Here is a 26,264-nt window from a genome sequence, read left to right as displayed (position 1 = left end):
ATGACCAGGGCGGGAACCTGGACAGCCTGCAAGACAGTCTGAGCAGGAAGCCGTTTGAACTTCTTAAATTTCTTCCCGGATTTAGGGTGGGGTCCGGCGGGCTCAGACTGTTTCCTCTTAAAAGACAGACCCCAACGGGAGCGGAGACTTTGATTGGCCCTAGTTGCCTCAGCTAGGACCGCATCAACCTCTTCCTGGGGGAAGAGATTAGCTCCCCAGCTGGAACTTTTCATAAGCCTGTTAGGCTCATGACAAATGGTGGCTGCGAAAAGATGTGCTTTCGGCAGTTCAACCGGGCCTTGATAAAATGATACAGGTCCTGCTGAAAACTCGCTAAAAGAGATTTCGTCAGTACCTGGAACAAAGCGTCTTCGCTGTAGACCACTAACGTTGCTTTGCCTAAAGTCAGAGAATTTAAGGACCTGCTAAGCCTGTCCTTAGTCTCAGCTTCGGCTTTCAGGAGCGACTCTGGGATCTTAGGAAGCTGCTCACGAACAAGGTAGAAGCGCAGTCAGGGTCACGTCGTGTCAACCGTGAAAGTGGCTGGGGCTCCTTCCCAAAACTCAGAATCTCCGGGAAGACAAGAGAGGTGGGATCTGTCTCCCGGAGATGAGGAAGGGCTTACCCTCCATGCAAGCTTGGCTAGTGAGGGAAGCCACTTTTGAGGTGCAAGGGGTGGGAAGAATCTCTCCCAATGAGAACATCGTAAATGCATCCTTGGCGGGGTGAGTTTGGTGTTCTCCGCCTGCCACTCCGTTAAGAGTCCTAAGCAGAGACGACTGGGCCTGGTCCCTCGGGAAGATGACAGTCTCCTTGGGGACCTTATCGGATGAATCCATGCCTCCTCAGTGAGTCTGGCAAAACCTGGTAAGGAGATTCCAGACCAGGAGGGAAGAATTTAGTTCCTCCAACCCACGGGTGCCTAGGCCCTCGATGGTAAGGGTACCCTCATGCTGGGGAGCATAAAGGGTCAGGAAAAGGGTTTCCCTTATCAAAGGGAGGAAGGTTGGAGGTGTTAGAATTTGCAGCTCCGCCCAAAAATCCAGAGATTAAGGTCCCTTGGGACTTAACAAACACCGAGCCTCTATTTACAAAAACGTTCCCATATTCGTTCGGTGAGTTAGCAAAGCGGAAAAAAGTTTTTCAAAAAATCACAGCACGCTTAGTTTTTAAGATTAGAGTTCATTTTAGCTCCTTTTTTGTCACTGCATGAAGTTTAGTATGAACCATCAGAAAGATTTTTAAATATTGGAATATTTTATATCATATATAAATATTGGCTGACAGCAAAAAAAACCTCATATTTATTGCAAGCACAAGGTTAAAGCTATTGAATTTTTTAGTTGTATTGTGAGATGATTTTTATATATAACAAATTGTAAAACAATCAAAGCAACACACCAAAATATTATCACAAAATGATGCATGAATTAAGTAACCCAACAGTAAAAAATGTTTTTTCAAAATTCACCATAAATCGAAATATTGTGCCAGAGACTTCCCGTTTGTTGAAAAATGAAGCTAATTGATTGAATATTACTAGAATGTAAGTGTGTTAGCTTACAATTGCAGTTTTCGACCTCTTGACCGAAAAGTCGAAATTTTTTCTATTTATCGTCTGAAAATATTTCAAAACTCCAAAAGCTACAACCATGAGTTATTTTCTGTTGTATTGTACATGAAATTGCGCACATTTTCATATATAAAACTTTATGTAACGACTAATATAAAACAGTGCACAATGGAATTTCTGAGCGGCGAGTGGGGAAAATGTTTTTTTTCAAAAATTCACTATAAATCGAAATATTTTGACTTCCAATTTTTGAGGTAAACGATTGAATATTACGAATGTAAGAGCTCCCTTCCCAGAGTTAGAGGCGAAGGTTGAAATTTTGTCAGTTATCGTGATTTATGTGAAAATATTTCAAAACTGATAAAAGCTACAACCATGGCTATCTTCTGTTGTATTCTAGAAGCCATATATAAAAGTTTATGTAACGACTAATGTAAAACAATGCAAACATTACGACAACATGGGAAAAGAATTTCTGAGATGTTTGGCGAGTTACAGATGAGCGTGAGAAAAAGTTTTTTTTTTTTTTTTTTTTTTTTTTTTTTTTTTTTTTTTTCAGAAGCGGACAGTTTTTCAAAATGGGTCTTAGAATGTAAGAAGGTTCGAAGGTTGAAATTTTTTGTGATTTATATGGAAATATTTTGATAGATTTAACCTTAGGGACGGTGCAAACAGACCTTGAATTTCACCAAAAAATTCCATAAAGGCAAGAGGCAAAATTTAAATGATTGAATATTACTAGAATGTAGAGTTTTAGCTTACCGTTTTTACCATTTCGGTCGAGTCAAAGTTGAAAGAAGTTAAGCAGAAGAAGAAGGAGAGCTAAACAGATATTCACCTGCCTCACGAAAGAATTTTACCCCCTTACCTGATTGGAGATCCAGGTCCACGTTTGGGCTCCAGATTTGGCATGACTTCCAGGTTATTGCAAAATGAAGGTACCATTTTACTAGAATGTAAGAGTTTTAGCTTACAATTGCATTTTCGACCATTTCAGTCAAAATTGACGAAGGGTGGGTCGCACCCAACAACAATCTTCAGTGACCAGTAGGCGTTTAAGGGGTTCTCCGCAAGCACGGCCACTTTCTTCCTGGGAGGGCTGAGTCATCTCCTGGATCTCAGCGATCAAAGGGGGCGGCTACCTCATCAGCAACTGATATTCACCGCTGAGATCCAGGCGCGTTCATGGGGAAGAGAATCTGCAGTGATATGCGGCCCTTCCTGGGAGAAGTCATCTCCTGGATCTCAGCGATCAAAGTTTCCCTGAGATCCCCGACGCGTTCCTCCCAAGGGTTTCCCTGCCCGGCGCTGACCCAGGTCTTGAGGGTCATAAGTTTAAGAGTCACGAGAGCTGCGGTCAATCTGAAAGAAGGAGAATGTCAAGTGACCAAATCTCCTAAAAAGAGAATATCTTCCAATTATCCATAAGAGGCGAAACTCAAAGAAAAGCATGAATCGGAATAGAAATAACTAACTTACCGACTCATCCAGAACCCGCTCATAGAGAGCGTAGCACACCTCACAGCCATCAGGGTGCCAGACGATCAGGTCCCCTACGTGAACGGCGCACCCGGAGTGGGACCTGCAAACTTCGTGTCCACTAGCTTGCTGCAGGACTGCCGTGCACCCCTGCTCCTGACAACGCACCATCTGTAGGTGGACGGGGACATGAGTATGCTGATAAGGCTGCCGGAGTAGGGTGCCGGAGCAGTGTCTTAGGATAATAGATAATTAGACCAGATAGACCTCACCGGAGCATACCGGAAGGATAAGAGGTCTACTAGATCATGCAAGATCAAAAACATAAAGGGACGCGGAGTTAATCCGGAGCAACAGGAAGGTCCGAAAAGACATGTAAAATTCAAAAATAAATCATATATATATATATATATATATATATATATATATATATATATATATATATATATATATATATATATATATGCATGCTAGTGAAAGGTCAACTATAAGTAAGAGTTGGGTGTTTCCGCTTAATATTAGGAGTCCTGTTACTCTAATACAGTGACAGCGGAGGAGGTGTGGTGAGCACCGACCGACCATACACCATACCCACCGGAGTGGTGAAAGCGTTTAGAATGCCCGACTACCTAGCGGAAAATATAAAATTAGCTAGTCGGCGAAGGGTAGATACTAGGGAGGTACGAGTTCTAAATGAATAGAACAGAGGTAAGCGTCAATGGCGTGTGAAATAAGACAGAAGACAGTCAGGTGGTAAACCCTAACTGGTTACATGTACACAATTTTTCCCGGGGTGACGGTCTGGGAGAACAACACCCTGGCTGGGGAAAAACAACGCACTGACGCTAGAGGGAGGGGGTAGAGTTGGGACAGGCCAGGAGAGGGGGACCTGTAGCGGCGACCAGGGGGTGAGTGAGCACTCCCCAGGTGCCATGAGATCCACCTTTCTCCCTCTCGATCGGTCGAACATGTACGAACTATTAATGAGAGAGGAGAGAATGGGGAACCCTCAAAGGCCAAATGAGCAAAGAAAGGTAAAAGGAATGGTGAACAGGAGTGTGGGGGCACCCCCGGTCACCAAACAAGTCCTCGACAGGGTGCCGACCGGGTAAGGTCGGAAACCCAGTACCGAGAGGACAAAACCAATCAATACAGAGGAAGGGGATGTAGGCTATAGCGTAAGGAACAGGGTAAAAGCTCTCAAGCCTTGGTAAGTTAACAAAGTACATGAAAGCGAACCAAGGGAGGAGAGAGCAAGGAGGGTGGGGGGTAAAGGAGGTAGGAGAGGGGGATATACATGAAGTTGGAAAGCTAACCCAAAGGTGTGGATCGGACAAGGGTAGGCTACGCAAGATACCCTCGCTATTCCAGCTTAACCTTACTAGGATTCAACAGTCCAAACGGAAAGGCCGAAACAGGGAGAGGGAGATAACGCAGGCCAAACACCTCTACCTAAAACACAAACCGAAGGGAAGCTCCAACCATGAGGCCCTCCTACACACCTAAACTTCCCTTCCGAGGAAGAGAACAGAACGCCATAGCCTAACTCCTAGGCTAACCTAACACAGCCGGCTGGCTGAAGGAGGTAGCCCAGGGGGGGAGAAGGTATCTACCAGACTAGCCTAAAAAGTTAACCTAACCTAGGCATAAATAAATTAATTCAATAATTCAAATAATCATAAAGACACATGTAGAAGGGAGGACCAAACCCAACGCGATTAGAGCGCGGAGGGAAAATGGCCGACCTTCGACATTAAAAACAAAGGACATAATCCGTAAATATCAAAAGCATCCGTGCACTAGGCCTAAAATAAACCTAATAAGCATAATTGTACCATCTCAAATAATATACCCAAAGGCTGGAGGAAGTGAGGGTCCAAAATACAACACATATAAGAATTGATAAAGAGCGGATAGGCCCGAGGGGAACCCGTAGCCTAAACGACAAGGACCCGAACTTCCCCAGAGAAGGGTAACACAACAATAAATAATAATGCCAAATTGAATATAAGATAAGCATAAGGCACAAAACATAAGAAAATGAAGGGGAACGAAGCCCCGACATAAAATTCCCGCACCGAGACTGAAGGTCACATGAGGCCGGGAGAAGGTGGACGAGGCGGGCGTTATAAATCCCCTTAATTATTAAATTAGAGGGAAATAAGGAGCCTCAACCCCCTAAAATAAAATAAAGAGATGGTACTCAACTTAGGTGATGAAGAATCCTGGGAGGATGCTATAATTCCAAGAAAAATAAGGCACAAAAAGGCGCACACAGAAAATCTACAAAAGCGACGCGTGCTAAAAATGGAATGCAGGTGGCGCTGGTTTGTTTACAGTCCATGGCCCGGTGGGGGTTTGTATTGGCACCTCACTCGGTGGGAATTTTGACATTGGGAATGTTTACAGGGCAAACAAGGCCTGTGATTGTGACAATCTCACCCTTTCTCATACACGACTCCATTTCATGGAGCTCGCACTGGGGGTAGTAACTCCAGCTTGGCATTTAGCTTTTCTCTGGTATGTTTAGCAATAGCTTTACCTAGAAATAAGTGCTGAATGGTTATTTCACCGGCTGACACAGGTCGGACAACCCAGAAATTTAATTTTAAACACCATGTTTTCAAAAGTCTTACCTCCTTTAGTAACAAGAGTAATACAACAAATTACTATAAATAGTGCACAGTAAGACCATATTAGTATTTTTGTTAAGTTTATTATGTAAAGGAATTACCAAGGTTGTCCAAGTTTAAGGTAAGTACAGTCCAACCTTAAAAATCTGGCATTCTGTGGTCTGGGAACTCCAATGATCCAGGACATTTTTGAATCAGACGCCATTAGATCTTGAATGGCCTTAGGGGGTAGTGCCACACACTTCATTTTTTGGATATTTTTGGGTTTCAGAGCTGAAGCTTGTTCCATAAATACACAAACACAGTTTATTTCTAACAAAAGCATTGTGAAACTCAAGAATATACAGCATACAAAAGAATTGTTCTGTAATTTGCGTATATACTAGTGTATCATCCGATTTTGTGTATTTTGATCATTAGAATTTCGTCTTAAACCATGATTGCATCATAATACAGTACATCGTGGTAGTGTGAGATGTATTTTCAGTAGATAACACTACACTAGGTTCTCTATGCCTGTCTTGGTTTTGGTAGATACCATTGATAATGCATATTATATCCAAGTTAGCTTTTAACAAATAACTAGGTCTAGAAGCCAAAGTTCATTAGGTTAAATGCAAATCTTTATAAATTAAATCAGGCTTACCAACGTTGTAACTTGTCTACGAGTTCATCACTACTGTATTTCTTTTAATTAACAGCCACTTACTAATGTGTGCAAGACACTGACAGAAACAACAGTAAGTATGTACTGACATAAACAATTGAATCAAGAAACAACTGTTTGCTAATGTCAGTTACCATAACTAACACACTCTTATTAAGGGTTGCGTTACAGTTGTCACCTTGTTAAAAATTTGCTAATTTTCGACAGTGACTTCTATAAATAAAAATGAAATAAATATCTATTCATCCTTCACCCAATGGATAGGAAAGTATTAAGAAAGTATGCCACTAAATTTATGTTTATAGTTGTGGCATAAGAAATGAATAATGTGCAGGCTGCAAAACGTTTTGGAAGAGCCAAAAGCAATATCCGATACTGGCAAAATCACAGCTTTACTTCATTTAATTTACTGCATTTATAAATAAAGTAAATTGCATTTTTAAACTATGCTTTGATAATATGTGTATAAAATGAATCTCTGAGATACATTTCATTTAGCAACTAATGGCTGTGATGATGTCGTTAAAATGCAGTCAACTGTTGATTTTAAGAATGTTAACATTAACAGAATGCAAGTGGTACGTCTTTGCTATGTTCATAAATTATAATACGATATGACAATATTGCATGAAATATAATTGCATACAGTACTTAAAATAAAAGTTTTAATGAAGTTATCATTATTATTCTTAATTAATAGAAATGTATTACAGTGGGTCCCCGCTAGATCACAGATCAGCAGCCGTGGCCGTGGCTTCAGTTAATCATGGGTTTTTCTGTGGAATTTATTTCCAAATATATTGCGGAAAATTCACTATTTTGCAAAGTTTTCTGCAGAGCAATATTCACTAATTACTGTATTTTCATTTTATTTTCAGGACTAAATATATTTTTTATGATAAAAAGTGATATACTAATTTTCAAATATTAATCCTCTAATGAAAAAACAGCCAGATTTCAATAAAATGTTATTTACAGAATCCATTTATACTGCTTTATATTGATGTATTTTCATCATATGTATAAAAAAAAGATTGTCCCAACAATTTTAATTGTTTTTACTATAGGCACTTGTTGCCATATTTTTTTCTTTCTCTGATTCAATGAACCGTACTTCTTTACAAGTTTAGTTGACTCTGTGACTATTATGCATCATATAACAGTAAATGGGAGAATATTTTATCACTGTTGAGGTTTCATCTCTAATCACCGTAAAAATATTTAAAATTCAAATTTCATACGTAAGCAACACAAGGTTATACTGTACTCTCCTGTACTCTCCTCCCCAACCTGTCAAGAAGTCAAGTCTCATCCCCAGCTGGTGTGCTGAGACTTCATTTGTAAACACCAGTTTTTTCTCTCTCTCTCTCTCTCTCTCTCTCTCTCTCTCTCTCTCTCTCTCTCTCTCTCTCTCTCTCTCTCTCTCTCTTAATGAAATATGAATTACTGTATCATGAACTTTTATGTACAAAATTAACAATAATTCCATTAATACATTAGTTTCTTTTAGCAACTAAAAATTTTTTTTAATTCTTCCGGTAGCAGGCTCAGTCAGCAGATTCTCAGAACATGAACATCACAAATGTCGAGACAATCGATTTTTATTATACATATATTACGATGATAACAGATCAATATAATACTGTACAGTACAAATGGACTCTGTAAGTGAAATAACATTTTATTGATATTTGCTATGTTTATATTTTTTAATATAATATTTGAAAATTAGTAAATCATTGTAACGTACATACACAAGAGAATATTTTATCACTATTGATTGCATTTATAATTGGGTATTTTTTTCAATACATTTTTAAATATTTAAGTAGAGTTAAATACTGTAAACTATTTAACTCTACTTTTGAATTCCCAGTGTTTCCCCTATTTGAAAAAAGAAAACAGGACAGCTTCGATATGGTATGAGAGAAAATGGCTGTGTTTGAATGTAGGGGGGACATGAGATTAGTTTTTAAATGTAGCTGTAAGGGTAATGTTGTAAGGTGACTTTGAAATTATATTAAAGGGTTTTAGGATGATAGTTTAAGGTATATTGATGTTTGAACTATTAAAATAGGCAGTTATAAGCATTTTTAGAGGGGGTCTTTGCTGTTTGAACTATTAAAGCAGGCAGTTATAAGCATTTTTGTAGGGGAGTTCCAACTTACTGCAGATTTGTGTTTAACATGGGTGTTTGTGGTCCCTAACCCCCGCAACTACCTGGGACCCACTCTATTTAACTTTTGCAAATGGATGTCTGTCAATGTAACAATTTAATTGGGCCTCTCTCTCTCTCTCTCTCTCTCTCTCTCTCTCTCTCTCTCTCTCTCTCTCTCTCTCTCTCTCTCTCTCTCTCTGTGCAGGCTTATAAACAAACAGCAGATTTTTAGGTTTTTGCTGAAAACGAAAACCAGAAAAGTTTGGAGTGCCGAAAAATAATGAAGGGTACATGGAAATCAGAATTTGACAGTGTTCTTATAAAGAGGTTTAAGCTCTGACATAGGGAAGGTGTAAGCAGGTCAGGAGAGATGCTTATGGAGCAGGCCAGAATTTTGCCAAGGAACTAAACCTAACAAATGACAGTGATTATTCATAAGGTTTGTTCTACTTTTGATAACACAGCACTGTACAGTGCTACCCCACTTTTTACGCTTCACTTTTCCCCACTTCGTTTTTTCGTGGATTTTTGTGAAACATCTTTCACTTTTCCCGGGAACTTTCACCAATTTGCGAAGTTTGTCTATGGACTTTATCTCTAAAATTATCACTATTTGCTTTTTTTTTTATAGAGCAACACTATTTATTCACTAATTACTGTATTTTTTCATATTGTGTTCATGACTAGATACAGATTTTTTGACAAAAATAATTTGCAGTGTACTTATCATGTAGTAATGTATATGTTAAGGTAATTCCAGGTTGGGCCCCAGACTGAGCATAACAAGTGCACACACACACACACACACACTCTCTCTCTCTCTCTCTCTCTCTCTCTCTCTCTCTCTCTCTCTCTCTCTCTCTCTCTCTCTCTCTCTCTCAAGGTAAGGAAATGCATTTGAAATAGTATTACTGTAAAGTGTGTTTGGATGATAGAGCATAATGTACAATATTTAAATTATTCGCTAATTATTTTGATTTTATTTTCCAGTCTGCTTTTACTGGGTACTAATCTAAGATGACTTAGGATGTTTTGTGATGATGGTTTGGGGTGTATTTGTATTTTTGTTTGAATTGATATTGTTTTAGTATGATAATTTAAGATATATTTTTGTTTGAACTACTGTACTAAATTAGGCAGTGAACTTTTAAAGTAGACAGTTACAAGCGTTATAGTTTAACGGGTACAGGGTATTTGGCAGTTGTGTGTTTTTAGAGGTGATTTTGCATTTTTGCGGTGGGTTCTGGAACCTGTCCCCAGGAAAAAGTGGGAGAGCACTGTATATGTGGAATAAGCTGGCAAAACTGTTAGCATAGAGGGTTTTTTATGGGTGATTTCTATCATCTGGGATTTTTGTGGTCCAGCAGTGGCCAGGTCCCAAGGGTGCCAGTTTTAAGAGGTTGGACTATATTTCCAATCAGTCACTGGAATGTTTCACAATCCACAAAGCAATCTTGTCCATTACCAGTAAAGCTTGGCTCTCAAGATGATACTATAGGTTATCTTGAGACAATTATGCCTACAACAATCTTGTAATAATACCATGACATTAATTGTTTAAAGCAGATATTTTGTGAATCACTTTACAAGGTCCTAGCACACCAGCATGTTCAGATTAGAGAAAGGTACACAGACACCAGCACTGCAAGCTCTCAAGGCAGTACATTCATAGACTACACAATAAGTTTCATAAATAACACTCCTGATTTATCTATTAATCTTTTTTTCAGAGCAAACCCTCTCACCACATCAGACCTGAAATGAGAAGGTGTTCCCATTAGTCCTGCTATGAGGGAAAACAGTGATATTTATGAAAAAACATAGCTCTTCGTTGGGCGAGTCGGTAGAGCTGTGGACTGGCGCTCGCCAGGCCCGAGTTCGAGTCCCCGGCCGGTTGATGAAGAGTTAGAGGAATTTATTTCAGGTGTTAGAAATTAATTTCTCACTATAATGTGGTTCAGATTCCACAATAAGCTGTGGTTCCCATTGCTAAGTAACCTTTGGTTCTTAGCCATGTAAAATAAGTCTAATCCTTCTGGCCAGCCCTAGAAGAGCTGTTAATCAGCTCAGTGGTCAGACCATTGTGGTGGACAGTCCAACAAAGCACTTATCACCACCACAACTCTTAGGGTCACAGGGTGAGGGTTAGCACACAATGAGCAAACAGTGTAAGTGACCTGAGGGAGGCTCTAGGTAGGCTCACTGCCCAAGCCATACTCATTAGCTGACCCAGGCATGCTACTGGGCCTAGTTTGCCACAGAGCCAGGCTCAAGATAGGCACACTACCCAACCCAGGCTCGTGACCGGGCTGGGCTCAGGACCTTGAGCTAGGCATGCGACTTCCACGTGCCACTAACCAAGTTTGTGTTTGCTAACCAGGCTTGCCACTTTGCATATCGCTAGCAAGGCTTTTGATTTGTTCGGATCGCTAGTAGAGCTTTTGCGACCCGTTCATTAGTAGCGCTCCCAATCTTAAGATTTGGTTCATGCTGGCACCGGGGAAAATTTATCCTTCCCAGTACTCTTTTGGAGCTTTAGGATAAAGCTCACAACTTCAGGGTTATTGGTCCCTTGGTCATTTTCCCACAAAAACTATTCAGCATTGCAAGTAATGAAGGCAGCAGTCTGAAGAAGGCAGATGACCTTCAAAGCCATTTTACCTCAGAGACTACGCCTACAAGTCCCGGGCTAGATTTGTGCTGGGACTGGTGGTGGGTCAGCAAGTAGGGTGACGGAAGGGGATGCCAAGGATTCAACACACCCCTCTTAGGGCTGAGTGACAACATAAGTTGGACTTGCATATCAGAGTACAAGGCAGGCCAGAACATAGTGAGGGAAGTGGCACTAAAAGACACTTCACTACTTCTGTAGAAGTTATATCAAGACCCCCTCGTTATAAGGGGAGGGTACAAGAAATAGAAGGCAATGCAAATATATTAGCTGTATGACCTACAGAGGAACACCCTGCAAGACAATTGCTTGAGCCTATCAGACACAGAAGAGAGAATGGTGGGGTTATCATACTAGAGTTGCTGATGGGGCCTCCTGGTCCTTCGGAGGGTAATGGAGTAAGTGGTCACTTTTGGAGGATGTGAATATACAATGTAATTTGCGTCTATGGTCCAGACCCAGTAGAATTGATTCATCCGCGATAGAGGAACCAGGGGGTGTACTACTCCCACCTAAAGAGTCAGTCTCCATATATGAAAGGCAGAATGTTTGTATCCCCATAGGAACAAATAAATAAATTTTAAAAGTAAAATGTATTTTTCCTCGGTATACAAATCATAACATTTCATATAGGAGGAAACCCACCTCTTTCACCCTGCTTCATACTGCTTTCCAAAGAGGTAATATGCACTCGGATGTACAGGAGGCAACAGTGGCAAGTGTAGGTTGGCAAGAAGGCATCATGCTCTAGGCCTACCTGCATTATTATTTTTATTTTTGCAGTCAGTACATGGCTGTCAGTGCATGCATGGAAGGAGGACTCCGTATATGACAGGCTATGGTGTGTATACCTAGGAAAATTACAATTAGTTAGTTTTAAAAGTTGTCATTTTTCTCATTTTTAGGTGAAAGTGCTGTAAATGAATTGATGGAACTTGTTGACCAACACATTCCTACACCTGAACGAGAACTGGATAAGCCTTTCTGTATGGCTGTTGAGGGTGTATATTCCATAGCGGGTAAGTTTTTGATCTTGCAAAGCTTCATTGGGGTTTCAACACCATTATCTTTCCCCTTCCAAGGGCAAGATTTGTCATTTTTAATAAGGACCCATTTTTTTGCACCAGTAATATATGTATATCCTTGTTAGGCAGTTTAAGTAAAATATATGATGATGTGAAAAGACCAGCCTTGGCTTATGTATCTTTGAAGGACGTGGTACTGTGGTCACTGGAAGACTTGAACGAGGTCGAATAAAAAAAGGAATGGACTGCGAGTTTGTAGGTCATAACAAGAAGTACAAGAGCACCATTACTGGCATTGAGATGTTCCATCAGACTCTAGAAGAAGCACAGGCTGGTGATCAGTTGGGAGCTCTGGTCCGAGGGCTGAAGAGAGATGATGTGAAGAGAGGAATGGTAAGGAAATTAATTATTTTGCAGTGTTTGTATAGAAAACTGCTTAAAAGTTTGGCAAATACTTATGCTGAAATAAGCCAACCACTATGAATATTTTTTTCTTATAATCTGGAAGCAGTTTTTCATTTATTTAGTGTCAGGTAAGTAAATATTCTGAATTACAAGAGTAATTACCTCTTAAGAATTGCTAACCACTTCATCATATTTTAAAATCAGATATCCCTTGATTTACAATATTTTTAAGAACCAAGAACCATATTACATTATTACTTTAAATTGTTGTAAATCAAAATGCAGTATTCCATACAGGTGCAGTTTATAGTTAAGCATACCATGTAGAGCACTGTACTTGTTCAACCCAAGCCAGTGTATAGTATTTTAAAGTTACTTTTAATTAAGAAAACTCGTCATATATGTGCCCTTTTTCTAATAAGTTGGATTTTTAAAAAGCTTATTCAGAAGAAGTAATTTAGCTATTTGTCCTTAGTATACCCAAGAAAGATTGCAATAATACCAAACGAATACTCTGTATGACTTCCTATTTTATATAGAATTTTATGTTAACCCTTTGAGATTTTGATGAGAATTAACAGGTTTTGTTCTCAGAGAATTCCCTCATAGATAGTCTCAGCCATAATAGTGCTAGTTGGCACAGTGGTAAAATATAAAAGACTCTGGAACAAGAGGGCTCTATTTCCTGTCCACAACAACTACCTCAGATTTTCCTTCATCCTACTAGCTCAGATGTGACAACAGTGCATATATTGGTCATCTTCCCCATTACATGCCAGGTCTGCACAAGATAAATGTTCACCCCAGGCCATAATTTTGTGAATTTTAGTGAAGAGAAGTACTACAGAAGCTATTCAGTGTTACAAACCAAAAAATTAATATTGTACAACAGATTAAGTTATTATTTCATAAGTTATATAATAATGGGAAAAAGGGATTTTGACAAAGGAAAAATCTATTTCTGAGGAAGGTCCCGTGTCACCCGGTGAAATTCCATTACAGCACGAATTTCTAGGTATAACATTGCTAGATATACCAGAGAAAAAGAGCTTTCAGGAAAGCTGGGGTTACTACCCCAGTCGAGCGTCTTCTAGGAAGACGTCGGTATAAAGAAGGGTGAGTGAAATACCACTACCACGGAAACCTACTCGAAAGATCTCTCCCTATCAAAACCCCCGAACAGAGCGGTGAGCCGTTACAGCCCCTACACTCAACACCCACCAGGACGGCGACACCAGCGCCACCTACCTCATTCCATGCTAGCACTAACCCCAGACTTGGCATGTGCAAGGGGGGGAGTACTAGGTGATCCAGGGAGGGTCACGGGTGACACGGGACCTTCCTCAGAAATAGATTTTTCCTTTGTCAAAATCCCTTTTCTGAGTTCAGTCCCGTGTCAGCCGGTGAAATAGTGATAGAGAATCATGCCAAGGCTGCAACTACAAGGAAAAAAAGGGGGTAATCTGAAGAAAAAGGCAAAAATTTTACGAAAATAATTTTAATCAAGTAATCTCTTTCATGTAGCAAGAATACTAAAACTAAGGTATACTAAATCTAAGGCACACCAAAAAACTTAATACTATGAAACGTGGGGAGGTCCCTGGCATGACGGGGAAGAAGCCCCAAAAATCTTAAAATTACTTAAAGCAAGGTGAAACATGAAATATGCATAAGATAATTGCAAACACAACCTTAATACTATACACGTAAACTTAGGCTAAACACGTAAGAGACAATATCAATGAAAATTAACATATACAGAACATATACATATATCTGGGGTACATGGAGCCAAATAAAAACCGTCCAGTACCCCACAAGAAAAACAATCATGGCATGTCAGATTACACTTTTCCATCAACAGATACAAGATACATCAATATGAGGAGCCAGGCAGTGAGGTATAATCAACCAGGAGAATAAGCAGAGAAGTAAATGAGGCAGGCGGGCGGGGGGGGGAAAGGAAAGGATAAGGATATGATTAGTTAAGGTGGGGAGATGACACTTCCCACAGCTATGGTAGAAAATTTCAGGGCTTCGAGCGTTTTTAAATAGTGGCGTTTAAACACTAGAGGTGATTTCCAACCCGTAAATTTAGATAATTCTGAGAAGTCCATATTATGAAAGTAATTAATGGAAGTAGCAACTGCTCGAATATCATGAACCTTAGGAACTGAATCTGGGTTGGCCTGTTTAATGAAATACAGAATTTGTTGTCTTATAGCATTCAGTGAAAGAGTACCACCTTTCTCCCTGATAAAAAGAGGACCCGACTTACTCTGTGGAGTTCTTAAAAGGTAAGATTTAAGTGTATAAACTGGACATAAAGACTGGTCTTGAGGAAGGGGCACCACCTTCCAAGGAGACCACCTGTCCTGTGGGTCTTCGTTCTTAGCTAAAAATCTAGGGTCAGGGGAAAGGAGGACCTCTCCAGACGGGAGGAAGTTCACAAAATTATCACCTCTAGTGAGAGCCGACAGCTCTGAGATTCTAGCACCTGAAGCCAAGCTAATCAAAAATAAAGTCTTCCTTAACAGATCCTGATAAGAGCAATGAAAGTTATCCAACTCTGATGCTAACTTAAGGACGTCATTGAGAAACCACGTAACAGACTGTGGGCGTGATACTGGTCTCAGACGAGCGCATGCTCTGGGGATAGATGAAAAATAGGAATCTGTAAGGTCGATTTTAAAGCCGTAAAGAAATACTTTCTTCAATGCTGACTTGACTGTGGTAATAGTGGCCGGAGCAAGGCCTTTCTCAAACAGTGATCTAAAGAAAGAAACTCCTAAATTAGTCATGATTTTGGCTTCAGATGCTTTCAGGAAGGAGGCTAATTTTTTGACTGCTGAGTCATACTGTCTAATAGTAGAATCTCTTTTATCTGATTCTAAAAACAGAGTGTTGACAGGGTCAATGTTTGCTCCTTTTGGGCTGCGAATTTTATAAAGTCCATAAAACTAGGGCATTCTGAATTCTTGAGGAAGCTGACACAGTCTTGGTTTGTACTGTCTGGGTCAGAATGGGCTTGGGAATCCGAAGACTCCGTAATCCCAGTTCCTGAAGAAGAGGGAACCAATTGCTCTTCGGCCAGTAGGGGGCTACTAGGGCTGGTTGACCTTTGAATGTCCTGAGTTTGTGTAATACTTTCAGCAGTAAATTTATTGGAGGGAACAGATAAATCTTCTCCCAATTGTTCCAATCTACTGTCATTGCGTCTGTGGCGTACGCCTGAGGGTCCAGGTTGGGGGCCACGTAACAGGGGAGCTTGAAGTTGCTCTCCGTTGCGAACAGATCCACTTGGAGGCCCGGAACCCGGCGGCAAATCCATTTGAAAGATTCCACGTCCAGGGACCACTCCGTCTCCAACGGAGTAGCCCTGGACAGGGAATCCGCCACCACGCCCGCACCTTCGCTAGGTGGGTGGCTGACAGGTGCCAGCCGTGCTTGTTCGCCAGGGAGAAGATAGCAACCATTACTTGGTTTACTCGACCTGATTTGGAGCCGCCCCTGTTGATGCAATGAACTACCACTGCGCTGTCCAACACCAGCCTGATATGAATCCGGTTGGGGGCGGATTTTCTTCAGAGTTAGAAAGACCGCCATAGCTTCCAGGGTATTTATATGGAACTGCTGAAACATTGTGGACCACGTTCCTTGTACTTTCTGTTTTGGTGAATATCCCCCCAGCCGCTTAGGGAAGCGTCTGTGTGAACAACTAGTGCCGGAGGGGGAAATTGAAGCGGAACTGTTTTGGACAGGCCTCTGACTGTGGTCCAAGGCCGCAGTCTTGTCTTTAAGATTCGAGGAATAGAGGAGACCTTGTCTCTGAGCTTGACATTGGCTCGACTCCGCCACACTCTGTTTATGTCTTTTAATTTCGCTTTTAAGAGCAGGTCTGTCACTGAGGCAAACTGAAGAGACCCAAGGACTCTTTCTTGGGATCGGCGGGATGCCGATGGATTTTTGAGGAATCTCCTGGTGAGAGATGCTATCTCTTTCCTCTTGGGAGGCGGGAGAGATAACGTGTGAGAGGACAGATCCCACTGGAGACCCAGCCACTGAAACCGGGACTCGGAGTCAGGCGGGACTTCTCTCTGTTCAGTTGAAAACCCAGCGACTCCAGGAAATTGATGACTATGGACGTAGCCTTCTGACACTCCGAACTGTTGGTGCCCAAATTATCCAATCGTCCAGGTACGCTGCTAGGGATATCCTCGAGACCGGAGTTGTTGCACTACCGTGTCCGCCAGCTTGGTGAATACCCTGGGCGCAATGTTCAGACCGAAGGGCATGACCCTGAAGGAGTAGGCTTGATTTCGAGTCTGAAACCGAGGAACTGAGAGAAGTTCCGCGCAATCGGGACGTGATAATAAGCGTCTGAAAGATCGATAGAGGTGGTGACGGCTCCACGCGGAAGTAGAGTCCGTACTTGAGCTACCGTAAGCATGCGAAATTTGTCGCATTTTATGTAGAGATTTAGACGCGACAGATCCAGGATCACTCTTTGCTGATCGGAGTCTTTTTTGGGAACAGTGAATAACCTGCCTTGAAACTTTAGGTGCCTTACTTTCTTTATTGCTCGTTTGTTGAGCAATTCTGTCACGTAATCCTGTAGGATTGATGTGGGTGGCTGGTAAAATCTGGTTAGAGGAGGAGGGTTCTTGATCCAGCTCCATCCTAGTCCTTTGGACACAATGCTGTGTGCCCAAGGGCTGAAGGTCCATTGGTCCCTGAACCAATACAGGCGACCGCCTACCTGGTTCTCTCAGTGGGAGGGAGCGGGTTTATTCCCCTACCACGCCCAGGTCTTTCCCCTTGGGGTGGTGTTGGGCTTTCCTCTATGAGGGACTTTGCCTCTTCCTCCCCTTGCAACCCTATTAAGGCCGTGAAAGTATCCACGGCCCTCATATGTGGGGTTGTACGCTGGTGAAGCCACATAAGAGGGTGCAGCTGGTTGGACCAGCACATACTGTTGGGGGTGAGCCTTGGAGGTAGAAGGCTGGGCTACTGCCGAGACCGGGACGGCTTGGACTACCGCCTGATGGTGGGGCCTCTTATGCCTCCTGAAGCGTTTGCCTCCTCTCGTTTGGGGGCCGGCCGATTCTGGGGTCTTGCGCTTATAGGCAGAAATGCCCCAGCGAGAGCGCAGACTCTGGTTGGCCCGTGTAGCCTCGGCCATAACGTTTGTGACCACCTCTTCAGGGAAGAGGTTAGGTCCCCAGATCGAGCTTTTAACGAGCTTGTTAGGCTCGTGGCGGATAGTAGCATCGGCGAAGATGAACTTCCTGCATTCCAGTCTGGCCATGATAAACTCGAACAAGTCAGACTGAAAGCCAGCCAGCAGGACTTAGCCAAAACCTGAAAGAATGGCTCGTCCGAGCAGGAGACGGCAGTAGCTTCTGTAAGGCAGACGGAGTTCAAGGACCGGGCTAACTTAGTCTGGGCATCAAACTCCGCCTTCAACAAAGATTCCGCAGCTTGGGAGCTGCTCACTGAATTGCGTGGAAGCGCAGAAGGGGTCCAGCTTCCCGACAGTGAAAGTGGACGGGCGTCCACCCAGAACTCATTACTTCCTGGGAATACCAGGAAGTAGGGTCTGTTTCTCTCAACTGTGGTAACGGATTACCATCAAAGCACGCCGGGTCGTAGCCAGAGCGACTTTGTCCAAGCAAGGGGTGGGTAGGTTGTCTCCCAGGGCGAACATTGTAAAGTTGCCCTTGAAAGGAGTCAACTTCAGATATTATCTGCCTGCCACTCCGGCCAGAGTGCGCAGGAGAGCCGACTGAGCTTGGTCCCTAGGGACGATGACAGTCTCCCTAGGAACCTTATCTGACCGAATCCAAGCTTCCTCCGTAAGCCTCACGAAGCCTGGGTAAGGGGGCAGGAGATCGGGGGGGAAGAACTCCAATTCCTCCAACCGTCTCGTGCCAAGACCTTCAACTGTCAGCTTGCCATCATGTTGGATGGCCCGGAGTGCGAAGCGCCAAGGGTTACCGACATCGAACGGCGGGAGGTCCGCAGTGTCGGGGATAACATACTGTGGTTCGGCTGGGGGTGGGCGAGCCATTCCCGCCAGTATGTTATCATGACTGGCCAACTTCTCAGAGATTTTATTAAATCTCGAATCTAGGTCCTCTGTAAACTTCTTATAAAGTTGATTTGCAAAGGCCTCTGCGTCGAAAGCAGGTTGGCGAGGAGGGCTTGGTTTTGCAGCCCTCTTACTCGCGCCTTTGCCGGAGGAACCAGACTTGCTCCCGGAGGCTACAGGTCCTGAAACCTTAGCCTTCGACGGGGGGAAGGGCGATGCCTTCTTGGAAGTCGAGGACTTGTAGCCCTTCGCCTTCCATGAAGTCTTCAACTTCAACTTGGGGATAGCAGACGGAGCTCTATCACCCAAGGAGGAAGACTTCACAAAACCTGAAAAAGAAGAAACAGATGAAGCAGGGGAGTCAAACAGAGGGGGCCCGCCCCAACAACCTCACCTACCTCACCACTTACCACCTGGTCCTGCTCTTGTGTTCATCGGTTCCAGGTTAAGATCCAAGGCGGCAACATCCTCCGAGACCTCAGCGTAGAGGATATCCACTTGGGGTGGCTGGGTCTCATCCCGGATTTGCTGGATGATGGGGGTGGCAAGATCTTCAGGCACTGCGGCCGCCACCCGTGCGCCGGGTAGAGCAAGTCCTCAACCTGGCGTCGAGGACGTAGGGCTCCCCGACGGAACATTCCTGCCAAACCCAGCCACCCAGGCCCGGAGGGATTCCAAGGCAGACTTCTTGGAAGTTTCGTCCGCCTGTAAGAAAACCAACAATTAGCTAAGAACGAAAAAACAGTCCGGGAACCTCATAAACAATATACAATATGAGGAGCATAAAACGGAAGAAAAAGACTGTCACTTACCGACTCATCCTGGACGGTTGTGCAGAGAGCAAAGCAAACCTCACAACCATCGGGTGCCAAACAACCAGGTCATCAAGTCGGACTGCACAACCAGCGTGGGTCCGCATACTACGTGACCGTAGGGTTGTTGGAGGGAGGCGGTACACCCGGCTCCTCACAGCGAACAGTCTGTAAGTAGAAAAGTACATGAACCTCCCACCTAAGCAATCTAAAGCTGGCAAGGCCGGGAAACTCAACTACAACCGAATACTCCGGCGGAGAAGAACTCCTTATCATAAACTGGGCCAATAAGCTCTAAATTGCACAGAGTGGAAGGTAAAAGCTTTCAGACCCCGGAATACTCCGGGAATGAAGGAATGAGAAACCAGGAACTAACCATAAGGGCTGCCAGTAAAATAACGGCGGAGCCCCGGGTGTAGGACCGACTCACGTATATAAAATATAATATAAAGGAGAGTACTCCTGTAGATAAACAGACTTATCTAAATATTAATGAAAAACAATAACAATAACAAGTGATGGTAAATACTCCGAGACCGGAGGATCCGCTCTCCTATATATAATGTAAATCCTTCCTCCCTTACTTCCCCGCCGGAGAAACAAGACGGGCAAAATGCTCATATGTTCATAACATAAGCCGGAGCAATTATATTTTACCCTATCTACGTAATCCCGACGGGGAGACGAGAGGTATGGATAGTGGTCGAACACGTTCGAGTAAACAAACCACCAACCCCAACACAGCGATGCTAGGGACAATATGGGAGGGAGCGAATCCTCTACCAACAGGAGGAGTCCCTGAACTCGGAGAAAACGCCATCTAGCGTCACCCCGCGAGTAGAGCAAGGCTGGGGAGGGGGGGGGGGGGGGAGGGGGGGGGAGGAGTAGGCTACCAGGAAGGGAACAGGAGACAGGGAGAAACATATCACCCGCTCAACTGCATCCATACCTCCAAGAAAAATGAAACTTGGGAGGGTAGCCTACTACTGGAAGCAACCAACCCGAAGCCCGACTCCTACCTAGGCGAAGCCTAATATGGACCTAACCTAGTATAGGCTAGGAAAAAGGAGGAGTGCAGAAGGGGAGGGGGAAGCAACAGGGAGAGAAATTTTGTGCCGAGAACCAACCGGGATCGAGAATGGGGGGCAAGGAGGCGACTAGCCTAGAGGAAACACATCCAAAGAACTCGATTCCCCAAATGGAGGAAGAGAACTAAGGGGCTCACTCTGCCCACCAAAAACGACCCGGAGGAAACAGCAACCAAAACTCCCTCAACCTGATGATCTCCACACCCAGGGCAAGGGGATGGAAGCAAAACAAGCCTACTCCACAAAATAACCATCACACATAAAAATTGGAACAAAAATGTGCTCAATAGGAGCGTAGCCTACCTCGGGAAGCGGTTAGATCTGAGGCTGCCGCCACCACACAGGAGGTAAACCACAAAATAAATTAAATAAAATAAATAAAATAAAATAAAAAGAGAGCACCATCTTCCAAGAATAAAATAATTAGCCTAATTGAGACCAAAAATAAGGAACCCAACCTGGGGGGTACCTGGACGGGCATCACCCTAACAAAGGCCGAGTAGGCCAATGAAATGTAATTTCGTAAACAAAAAGGGGGGGGAGCCACCGCAAGGAACCACCAGGAAGGGAACCAAGGGGCAAAAAATCTATCTATAACGACGAGGAGACAACTCCAACAGAAAAGAACTGAAGGAGTCGCCTCATGTCGACATGGCTGGCGGGGGACGCCGTGGCGTCATAATAAGATCTCAATATTTATGAAAAATACGAGACCATAACAGCCAAAAATAGAACAAAACCCCACAAGAAGATGGTACTTAACTTAGAGATGGTAAAGCTGCTCGATGCCATGGTAGATGCATGAAAAAATCCAAATAAAGGAGACGAGCACACAAAAGAAAATGGATGCAGTCACGTGCTAGAAAATGGAATGAGGTAGGTGGCGCTGGTGTCGCCGTCCTGGCGGGTGTTGAGTGTGGGGCTGTAACGGCTCACCGCTCTGTTCCGGGGTTTTGATAGGGAGAGATCTTTCGAGTAGGTTTCCGTGGTAGTGGTATTTCACTCACCCTTCTTATACCGACGTCTTCCTAGAAGACGCTCGACTGGGGTAGTAACCCCAGCTTTCCTGAAAGCTCTTTTTCTCTGGTATATCTAGCATTGTTATACCTAGAAATTCGTGCTGTAATGGAATTTCACCGGCTGACACGGGACTGAACTCAGAAAAATGTATTTTATGTAGGGATCAGAGGAAATGAAGAGGCTGATAAAGCAGCCAAAGAAGCAACCCATATGACAAGCTCAGATGTAAATATTCCTGTTATTGATTATGTAACACACATAAAGGTGGGTACAAAAATACAAATATAAATGTTCCATATTGATTTTACACTTAAAAGCTTGAAAACTTATAAGTCTACTTCAAACATTAAATAAGCACTTGTTGTAGGGGTATCATCTTTGAAAAGTGCATTAACTTTGTGCATGGGTATCACATCTTGTAAAAGTACACCAACTGAATGTGCTGTAATTACATATACATACAGATTGCACTAACACTTTTCTCCGAGGTTAACAAAGTAATTTTCAAACAACACTTACACAACTCTTAGTTACGTCTCTGATATGTATTAGTACGTTAACGAATTAATTTTATCAAACCAGCATGACTGAACAACCTCATCTCGAGGTCATGTAAGGTCCTAGTGACAAAGACTTTGCGAATGGACGTAATACAGGAACTATACTGCCTTTGTGTAATATTATGTGCAAAATATAAATTTTCCATATCGATTTTACACTTGACAGCATGAAAACTTATAAAAAATACTTCAAAACATTGAACAAGCACTTCAGGGGTATCATCTTTGAAAATTGCAGTAATAAATGGGTATCACATCTTGTAAAAGTATTAACTGACGTGCTGAAATATATTTTGTATCAATTTATGCAATAAAGCTAAAAATATATTTTTCTTACAGATTTTTTACATAAAAGCATAAAATGCATTTTTCATACTGATTTTACACATAAAAGCATAAAATGCATTTTTTCATACAGATTTTATACATAAAAGCATGAAAACTTATAAATTACTTCAAAAATTAAACATAACCACTTCTGCAGGGTTACTAGAGAATTTCACGTGTATGTGAAAAAATCGTGCTTGCCAATTAGTTAGGTTCCAATGAAAAGTTCATATGTCTGAATTGGCGCAACTTGAATCGTGTAAGATTGAGGTATTACTGTATATATATATATAAGGCAGTCCCCGGTTTACGATGGGGGTTCTGTATTAGCAGTAAATCATAAATGAATTTAAAAAAAATGTCGAACATCATAAAAAAATCCAAAGAAATCCTTGCTTTTAATGCTTTTGGTGCATTGAAAATTATGTAAACTGCATTTTTATTAAGTTTTCATAAAAAGATCCAAATTTTGATTATTCTGCAGTTTTGGAGCCATGTTTCTTCCATTGGATTGGTGTCGTAACCCCAGAACTTGTGTCATAAACCAGGAAATAATTTCTGATGAATGTATTTGAAAAGTGTCGAATCTTAACCCTGAGGAACATCAAGTTTGTTCGGAAAAAAAAACAGGGACTGCCATCTGTTTATAAACGAATAGGTCAAATCCATGAATGCTTACAACGCCCTCTAAAAATGCTTATATTTGTCTACCATGAAGGGTCAAACACCAAAGTATACCTAAAAATACCAGCCTACATCAAATATACATTAAACTATTACCTTATTACTGTATTAATCTTTGAAATGATACTATTAATATAATTTCCAAGCCATCTTAAACATTTTATCATTACATTTATATGTACGCACTGTATGGCTTTACAGCTGTGGATGAAAATAATCCAGTCCCTTACAATATTCAGCCACACACATTTTCTTTCATACAGTTATAATATCAGTTGCCGTTTTCTTTTCATGGGGAACCATTGGTATTTACATATACAGTATGTAATTCACAAAAAGGGAGAGACAAAAAATAAAAAAAAGTATGCACATTTTAAAAAATGTAATACTACGTATATTTGTACCTGTCTACCATGAAAGGTCAAACACCAAAGTATGCCTAAAAATACCAGCCTATATCAAATATACATTAAACTATTACCTTATTACTGTATTAATCTTTGAAATGATACTATTAATATAATTTCCAAGCCATCTACTCTTAAACATTTTTTGTTAAATTTATACGCTCGAAAATGCAAGCACTGTGTGGCTTACAGCTGTAAAGCAAAATAATCCAATGATGATTCAGCCATGCACATTTTCTTTCATACAGTTACAAGCCATCCCGTTCTCTTTTCGGGGGGAACATTGGTATTTACGTATATGTAATTCACAAAAAGAGAGAGACAAAAAATAAAAAAAATTCATGCACATTTTAAAAAGTTTAATACTACTTATATATTAAGATTACTACATACGTAAATCATACGGGTAATCACCAGCGATGAATGTTGATTAAAGATGATGATATGAATTTAGCTGTGCAGTACAATGAATAATGATGAAGATATGACTGCACAGCAAAGCAGAGGAGTTACAACTCATCTGAGGGTGCCTCTTCACCTTCAGGAGGCGCTTTGGGAGGCACTTCTTCAGTTGATTTGGGAGGCACGACTTCAGGCGATTGAGGAGGCACTTCTTCAGGTGATTTGAGAGGCACTACTTCAGGCGATTGGGGAGGCTTTGGAGGGGCCTTCTTTGTCCGTTTGATGAACTTGGTGATAGGCAGCTGCTGTCGCTGCTTTTCCATGGTGGTGAGGGTTTGATTATAGGGCTCCCATGCTGAATCAAGCATGTTTGAAAACTTGAAGGAGCATTCCATAAAAGGATCCCAAATTGAAACATACTCCTGCATATCCTGAATCATTCTCTTCATGTGGGACAGACGTTCCAAAGTCAGGCTGCTCTCCTCTTCCTCCTGCTCCTCCCCTGAACCTGGCGTATCTTCTTCCTCACTGGCAGACTTCGTCAGCTCTTCCAAATCCTGGTCCGTCAGGGTGTCAGAGTGAGCATCAATAAGGGTGCTGATTTCATCCTCGGTGATGTCCTCGAAGCCTTCCCCACCTAGAATCCTCGCCAACTGGACAGCCTTATTAATGGCCGAATGTTGAATTTCTTCAGGAGAGAAGCCCCTGTAATCATGAACACACTCCGGCCACAACTTGTTCCAGCATGTGTTCAGGGTCTCCTTCTTCATGTCATTCAGTGATCGGCTGATGATGCTCAGACATGTGGCAATCATGAATTTACGCCAATATTCTTTTAGCGTAAATTCACTGTCACTGTCCGTTGCATTTACAAGGTGCTGGAGGGAGTTCTCGGTATAGAGTGCCTTGAAGGCACGGATTACGCCCTGCTCCATAGGCTGTAGGAGAGAGGTGGTGTTGGGAGGGAGGAACTCAAACTGGACTCCCTTGTAAGAAAGATCGAGAGGGTGGCCACCAGCATTATCCATAATCAGCAACACCTTGAACTCTATGGCCAAGTCGTTCAGGTATTGCCTAACTTGAGGGATGAAGCTCTGATGGAACCACCAGACTTTGGTGATCCAGGCCTTAGGGTTATGCATCCAGAACACAGGAAGCAATGCCTTGTTCTTATTCTTGAGGGCCCTGGGGTTTGCAGCCTTGTAAATGAGGCCTGGTTTAAGCATGAAACCAGCTGCATTCCCACACATGATGAGGGTAACCCTATCCTTCTGGGCCTTGAATCCGGAGGCTTTAGCTTTGTCCTTCATAAGGTATGTCCGGGAAGGCATCTTCTTCCAGAACAGGCCAGTCTCATCCATATTGAACACCTGTTCTGGATGGTAGCCCTTCTCCTCAATGATCTTCTTGAAGGCCTCTGGATACTTCGCAGCTGCTTCAGTGTCTGCAGATGCTGATTCCCCATGCAGAATAACAGACTTTAGGTGGAACCACTTTTGAAATTGGTGGAATCACCCCTTGCTGGCCTGGAAACCTTGAGGCTCTTCCCCCTCTTCTTCTTCTGCTGGTTCATCAAAGCCTAAAAATTCTAATTCGCCTTCTTCAAAGCCTTCCTCTGCCTGTACTACGTTGTCGCCTTCCTTAGCAGTTTATAACTGCTGGTAGAGTTGTCGCGCTTTCTTGCGAATGATGTTGGAGTCGAGGGGCATGTTTTTCTTCCGGCAGTCCTTTATTCAGATTACCAGAGCAGATTCCATTTTCACGATTGTTTTATCCCTCACTGTCGCAACTGTCTTTGCACTACCAAAGTAGCTCATACTCACAGACTTTGTGATCTCCGCCTCTTTCTTCTTGATATATCTCACTGTGCTCTCATTAACACTGAAATGGCGGCCAACCGCTGTGAAAAACTTTTGCCCTCCTTTAACATGTCAAGAAGTTTCACCTTCTCCTCAAGTTTCATAACAGTCTTCTTTGTTTTAGACTTTGCCATAAGGCTTTGAAGGAGCAGGGCATGTTTTAGGAGGCATTTTAGGGCCGAATACTGCTGATGCACAAAGATAAAAAATCAAAACGGATAGACGCATGGTTTTGCATGGTAAGATGCTGCAAACTTATATGCACACAATCTGAGGAGGATGCCATGGAGCAGTCTCCCAGAATTCCGTGTTTTGAGTTGGTTGTGAATGTTCAGCCAAAAAAGTCACCAAGTGAACAGCCAGTGAGCGCCAAGGAAAATGAATGGTGCTTCTGGATTGGCTG

General features: G+C 42.5%; 1 protein-coding gene across 1 annotated transcript in view; it reads left to right on the top strand.

Annotated features, from left to right (window-relative positions):
* Positions 1 to 26,264, top strand: part of mEFTu1 (mitochondrial translation elongation factor Tu 1) — a 235,199-nt gene that overhangs the window by 140,584 nt on the left and 68,351 nt on the right. Inside the window, exons 7-8 of the mRNA XM_067103039.1 lie at positions 12,065 to 12,200; positions 12,394 to 12,599. Coding sequence (XP_066959140.1) covers positions 12,065 to 12,200; positions 12,394 to 12,599 — 342 coding nt within the window. The remainder of the gene's footprint in view (positions 1 to 12,064; positions 12,201 to 12,393; positions 12,600 to 26,264) is intronic.

Source organism: Macrobrachium rosenbergii, chromosome 4 (genome assembly GCF_040412425.1).
Source record: "Macrobrachium rosenbergii isolate ZJJX-2024 chromosome 4, ASM4041242v1, whole genome shotgun sequence".
NCBI classification, from domain to species: Eukaryota; Metazoa; Arthropoda; class Malacostraca; order Decapoda; family Palaemonidae; genus Macrobrachium; species Macrobrachium rosenbergii.
Note: the sequence above shows the minus strand (reverse complement) of the source record. Positions and strands in the feature narration are given on the sequence as shown.